General features: G+C 35.5%; 1 protein-coding gene across 1 annotated transcript; it reads left to right on the top strand.

Moving 5' to 3' along the window:
* Positions 1-1,469: 1,469 nt before the first annotated feature.
* LOC114356516 (bdellin B-3-like) lies at positions 1,470-3,534 on the top strand. The gene is made up of 3 exons (XM_028309741.1): positions 1,470-1,500; positions 1,784-1,901; positions 3,098-3,534. The coding sequence occupies exons 1-3, from the start codon at positions 1,482-1,484 to the stop codon at positions 3,180-3,182; spliced, it is 222 nt and encodes a 73-aa protein (XP_028165542.1). The 5' UTR covers positions 1,470-1,481; the 3' UTR covers positions 3,183-3,534.
* Positions 3,535-7,101: the final 3,567 nt, after the last annotated feature.

Here is a 7,101-nt window from a genome sequence, read left to right as displayed (position 1 = left end):
CGTCCCTCTATTCTGACGTTTCTAAACTGACATTGAATTTGACATTACTTACGTCAATGTCAGTTTGGCAGCAGCTCATTGGCTTTACAGCAGATATTTTAACGCTTAATTTTTTCACAATTACCAATACATACTTAATTTAATCTAAGTCAATAGCTCGTGCGCTTATTTATTAAATTGTTATCTACGTGTAATTCATCACGATCTAGAAGATAAATTAAAATCATAAGCTGATACTTTCCGGATTATTATCTACTTTATTAGCTGAGTTTAGAGTTTATAGATAGGGAAACTGATACCATATCCGATTTGGTATTGCCGGGATGATAAGTAGGTTAAATTGGGTATTTAATTCTAAGATATTGTTCATCAAATCTTACAATATTACCCATAGTGATTACATTTATTAAATTATTACCTATAATACCTACTCATGAAAAAGTAATAATATATAATAATTAATTATTTTTCAAAAGTGACAACGCGTTTGAAATTGGAAAGTTGTTTTGGGGATATTTTAGGCCTGACACCGTCGTGTCCTGAGGGAAATTATGTCCTCCTGTATCCTGATCATGAATTTTTACCTCCAATAAACAAAAAGTATAATATTTGATATATAAACATACAACTGGTTTTTAAGAATGAAGCCACGATAGCCGAACGGTGAAGGGGTCGGACTGGCCGATTCGTGATCAGGGGAACGTGGGTTCGGTCCCCGCCGCCGCTCGACTATTAATTGTGGTGAGCTCACTCGTGACACAGGCATATTCAGCTTAGTACGAGGAGCTAACGGGAGTATTAGTAATTTGTTATTACACAAATACCAAGATACATTAAAATGACATTAATGGTAAACGATATGGATATTATAAAAATTAAAATAAACAAATTTATTTGAAAACTAGTATAAGCCTGCAGTTTTGCCCGTGTCTATTACCTACAATAAAATGCTTATTTTACTTCGAAATCTTTTGTTTTTATTTGAAATCTAACTTGTTCTTATCCATTCCAATCTAGAGCCACTTTCAGCTTCGTTATTAACGAAGCGTTGAACGGCGCGCCCAGAGCAACTTAGTTCAAACGCTTATTGCAAACGTTGTGATAGGGATAGAGACATGAGATTTTTGGTTTTACAAAGGTATTATGATAGAAAATAACAACAAGTAATAAAAACTACCTGTTATGGGGGCATTATTTGGAGAAATTTTTCAAATAACCAAAAAAACCCGAATTTAAAAGCAGAATTTCTAGAATTTCTATTCTAAATGTATCATTTTTTGTTATTTGTTGCCATTTTCTGGGTATTTTATGTATTTTTTTAGTATCACCTGTTAGGTATTTAGCTTTATTACTCTTTTTATTTTATGATGTTAAAATCGATTAAGCTAATGATTTAATTATGGAATCTCAAAGGTTTAAAAGCAAATCAACTAAGAAGACGCGGTCAGTTCAATTTTATTGTTCGCTTTGCAATTAATAAAATGAAGTTATTTTATTACGGTAAGTTCCTTTTATTCCATACAAACTGTACCGGCGAACTTCGTACCGGCAATGAAAAGTTGACTTAACTTATTTAGAAAATCGCAATATTTGTTTCTGAATATATCCTGTTTGACAATAATATTTTGACAGTAGCTGGCTCGGCGAAATTCGGTAAATGTGACGTGAAGTATGAGCGCGGGTGAGAATCGCGCCATGAGTTCTTACTTAGCCTTACGATCCCTTTTCGAGTTGATAACTTTACTTCGAACCCGTATCATCAGGTGTGATTATTTGCTTCCAGCCCTAACTGTATTGCTGCTCATCGTAAATCTAATGGCAGTGAACGCATGCGTCTGTGTTTATCTGGAGTATGACCCCGTATGCGCCACCAATGGAGTAACATATGACAGCGACTGCTAGTGAGTATATCCTACTATAGTCTGGTCGCTGAGCACGTAGAATTTTGTCCAATGACCCCAAACTACCCATCCTTATTGCTCGCGCGTAATTATATTGCTGTCGCGCTCGCACACTCACGCATCACGCACACACACATTGGACAAAATTCTACGTACTCAGCGACCAGACTATAATATTACTTATAAATGCGAAAGTTTGTGTGGATGTCTGGATGTCTGTTACTGTTTCACGCAAGAACGGATTTTGATGAAACTTTGCAGTATTATTGTTTATAACCCAGAATAACATGGGCTATATTTATGACGATCTGTGACAAACTAAATTTCACGCGGGTGAAGCCGCGGATGAAGCCGCGGGAAAAAGCTAGTACGTATATAAACTTAGTAGATTTGCCCGCAAGTTCGTACTTACGCGTGAAAAGAGTTTTAATATTTTTTCCTCGTTATAGCAATTTTTATTGATGCTCTGCTCATATTGGTCGTAGCGTGATGGGCTAATAGATAGACTATCGTTCTAATCTAACACAAAAATATTTTTTCAAATCGGACCAGTAGTTTCTAAGATTAGTATTCGACCAGACAAAGAACTTTTCAGCCATAGAATAAGTATTATAGTTTACATTTTAATCAGCTCTTTTGCTTTTGTACTAGTAAGTAATTGTCAAAAACCATTGCATCATTAATTGGTAAATTAGGTAAGTATACTAATTATTTAAAGGATACTTGAGCCCTTAGAATAATTACCATTCTAAGCTTGAACTTTTGTTTTGTCTCCTGCCATCCGCTTTGTGCTGGATATGAAGTCGAACCTTAATTTCGAACTCCTCCTATGTTCTTCTGATTCATTTCGTTGCGGGTCCAATTACAGCTTTCCCCCGGGACAAACTAGACCTTCACTGGTTGGGTTTTTATGGCGATCAAGCTGTAGATCCTGGCTACACAGGAGTTGCAGCGGTGGGAACGAGTGGTGGGAATAGTCCCGTCCTCAGTTGAAACGATTGTTTATTTAATGTTAATAATAATAATCATCATCATCATCTCAGCCATAGGACGTCAACTGCTGAACATAGGCCTCCCCCAATGCTTGCCATGTTACCCGGTTGGTAGCGGCCTGCGTCCAGCGCTTTTCTGCTACCTTTATGATGTCGTCGGTCCACCTTGTGGATTATGTTAATAATGTCATTTCTCATTTACAGTTTGGACTGCGCAGCGACAGAACTGAAGCACCGCGGCCCTTGCGAGGGCCACACGGTGTTTTCAGCCGAGGATTTCTATGGTTAGGCCTAAAATCGTTTCCCAAAATATCACATTGCAAACAACGTTTCTCAAATTTTCTTGTACGTGCCTTATGCTTTGATTTGAATAAGTATGTGAATTACCAATTTGACTGAACAATATTTTAATTAGGTACATAATATTTAGCAAAATAAAACATTTTCCAAAATAAAACTTGACCAAGTAAAATTTTGCCAAATGAATTATGTGCGAAAAGTACAGTTGCTAAAAGTTCATTTGGGAAATGAAACTTAGGCGATAAGTTTTTTGCGTAGTGAAATTTGGCGAAAAATAATTTAGCCATACGGAAGGATACCTATACAAATGCTAAATAAATACATGAATTGACTAAGAAAAAGGACTTTTTTATTTATTTTCATCTCGGTTTAATAATAAAGGAAAAGTTATTTCATTTATTTTAAAAGAAAAACTGAAGGTAATATAATAGTAGGATACTGACATTAAAAAGATTAAATAATACCAAATAACCGTACCAAAAATGTAGTTTATACTAAATAAAGAACTATAATAAATATAAAGATTCTAATACTTACCTANCCTATATATAAGATTTCACAAGCTCCTATTAAAATACAACACAAAATCAATACAGTGTTTGTTCGATTATTCAACATGCCGTCAACCTACCTACTTAATACTTTAAAACAATTATATTATGGACAAAATATAGCTCAAATTAATATCAGTGAGTATAAACTACCAAAACACAAGATTGGGGTGGCGGAGAGAGGGTTATCGGCCCCGACATCCGACAAATCCGACACGATTTTTTTCCGAACGTAGAGAAACACCCGACTCTTGTCGGCGCCGACACAAAATCGGTTTCCGATAAGTGTGAATAGCTTCATACATAATGTTCTGCCACTGGAACCTCCGATTAATATACGGCTCCGATAACCGACAATTAGTGGGAACGAGCTGTAAGATTTTTAAAGCGAGCGGTGGTTCTCAATTCGAGTGTATGTTTTTTGTATGTAACATAACCGCAGAACTCCGTCAATTACGAAGCTATTTCCAAATTATTTTTTTTGTTTGATAGAGTATACTCCCGAGGTGTCCCATTGTCACCAAGTCAGGGTCTGATGATGGGATCCTAGGGAAATCGCGGGCAACGCTCATATTGATGAGCTGATGATAGAAGGTAAAACTCCTCAATGCTTAGGAGTTGGAGGATAATTCTTTTAATTTTATAGGCAAATTTTTATACAGTGTGAGTCACGATAAAATGCACATATGAAAATAGGTGAAACTAAACCTATTTTTATCGACAAAAAAGGAGATATAAAAGGAGAAACTGACTGACTTAGTGACATAATTATCAACGCACAGCCTAAACGGCTAAACGTAGGCACTTGAAAAGACAATGCCGGAAATTGGCGTCTTTTTTTTTTCGCGCGGCCATCGACCAAACCTTGTTTTTTGATTACAAAATAGTGTAATAAACCAAACTTACTATGACATGTACACCTCTAAACTCAGTCTGAACTGAGTTACGAGCATTAGAAGTTTGATGATTTTCATACTAGATTTGCTTTTTGCGCGCAAGTTTTGTAAGAAATTGCAACAAAATATTGACATTGTATGTGACAACAAACAATACCATCCATTAAAGGCTCCAGACATCAGTATGCAGCAGAATCAGCGCAATAAAAAAATAACGCAATATTTTGTTGCAATTTCTTACAAATTTATTTATGCATGTAATTATTTTAATTGTTATCATGTGCTATATCAATAATAAATCAGTTAGAAAAAGTCGTTTAATGTACCGTTTTACGTTTTAACGCAAATACGCCCATATACTGTGCTCGAGATTTAGTTAGGTCTTTTAACATAATGTGTCATATTTTAAAAAAATATAAATAACTTGAAAAAATCGAATTGCCTAAGGCGGGAATTGAACCCACGATGCCTTAGGCAGTTCGATTTTTTCAAGTTATTTATAATTTTCAAATTAGTTTGAGATGCGACTCTTAACGCTAAAAATTAAATAACTATATAATGTGTCATAATTTATAAATAAAACAATTTGCTAAATATTTTCATGGCTTTATTTAAGATTTGGATTATAAAAAATATATGTTTATGTAAGCAACTACTCGTATAGATTGACGAATCGTATGATTGGGCTTTATACGTGGCGTAGTTTTGCACATACGCCTATTTGCCTAAAATTTTATTTTGTATCTAATGGAAAAAAAAATTTTTTTTCTTACTGATGTTATAGATTAGAGCAAAGTGAAATCATTGCTTAAATAATTGGAAAAAGCCGTAAGCGGCAGTTTCGCCCTTATACGTAGGAGCCATCGCAATTCGAGTGTATGTTTTTTGTATGTAACATAACCGCAGAACTCCGTCAATTATGAAGCTATTTCCATTTTGTTTTTTGTTTGATAGGGTATACTCCCGATTTGGTCCTATTGTCACCAAGTTAGGGTCTGATGATGGGATCCTAGGGAAATCGCGGGCAACGCTCATATTGATGAGCTGATGATAGAAGGTGAAACTCCTTAATGCTTAGGAGTTGGAGGATAATTATTTTAATTTTATAGGCAAATTTTTATACAGTGTGAGTCACGATAAAATGCACATATGAAAATAGGTGAAACTAAACCTATTTTTATCGACAAAAAAGGAGATATAAAAGGAGAAACGGCTAAACGTAGGCACTTGAAATTTGGAAGGGACGTAACTTAGGTACTGTAGAGGTGCACTAAGAAAAGAATTCTTGAAATTCCCACGGGAACGGGAATTAGCGGGAAAATCCTAATGTATGAAAAATCTAAACCGCTTAAGTTTGACGCTTTAAATTTGGCATGCAGGTACCTTAGTAAACTTAAAGCTTATTTACAACAGGATATTGCAAAATTTCCACGGGAACGGGAGTTAGCGGGAAAATCCTTTTCTACGAAAAAATCTAAACCACGTAGGATAGATGAAGGGGATTAAACGGGATCCACGCGTACGAAGTCGCGGGCGGCCGCTAGTAATATAGATTTCAAAATCACTGACTCCAAAGACAATTTGACTGATTCCGTCTCCTTAATTGATTTGCTTTGATACCTTAGAGCACCCATTATCATTAGCCTAATCGATTTTAACATTACTTTAATTAGTGGTCAATTGGACAATTTTACTCACTAAATTGTACAAAACAAAGGCGCTTTCCTGGCTGTCGGTCCCTCTGTATGCTTAGAGCTTTAAAACTACGCAACCGATTTTGATGAGATTTTTTTAAAAGATAACAAGATACTTAATGATTCAAGAGGAAGGTTTTTAAGTACAGTATTGTTCCTGTGCGAAGCAGGGGCGGGTCGCTAGTATTATACAAGTAAAATTCTTCAAAATCTGTCTGTCTCACGTGAACCATTGAACCGTCCTCAGTCCTCACCAAATTTAAATAGGAGGAGGTTATATGGCTGTATGTATTTTTTTTTCTATGTATGTTCACCGAGTACTCCGTCAATAATTGTAGAACGATTTCCAATTTTTTTTTTGTTCGATAAAGTACACTTCTGAGGTGGTCCCATTCTCACTAAGTCAGGATCTGATAATGGGATCCTAGGGAAATCAAGAGCAAACCTTAAATTTTGTAGGCACGTAGGTATTACGGTTTTCATATTTATTCTTAAGTAATTCGTAATATTCTTATGCGTCTGGTAGTCATCATCTAATGTTGATGAGGTGATGATGGAAGGTAAAACTCCTTAACGGTTAGGAGTTGGAGAATAATTCTTTAAATATTTTAGGTACGTTGTAAGTACATACAGTTGTATTATTTGAGGTTGTTTATGTTAGCTGATGATGAAAGGTCAAACTTCGTAAGTTAGGAGTTAGATGATACTTTTTGTTTGCCGATATTTAAAGTATTAGCAGACCTGTTCATCTCCGCGAGTTTACATCG

Source organism: Ostrinia furnacalis, unplaced genomic scaffold (genome assembly GCF_004193835.3).
Source record: "Ostrinia furnacalis isolate ACB-3 unplaced genomic scaffold, ASM419383v2 OfSCF2824, whole genome shotgun sequence".
Classification (NCBI taxonomy): Eukaryota; Metazoa; Arthropoda; class Insecta; order Lepidoptera; family Crambidae; genus Ostrinia; species Ostrinia furnacalis.
This window is presented reverse-complemented; position numbering and strand designations above follow the sequence as displayed.

Bases quoted from the DNA above. Each gene is read 5' to 3' on its own strand.
- LOC114356516 (XM_028309741.1), top strand. The intron at 1,902-3,097 runs GTGAGTATATCC...TCTCATTTACAG, and splicing joins ACATATGACAGCGACTGCTA to TTTGGACTGCGCAGCGACAG.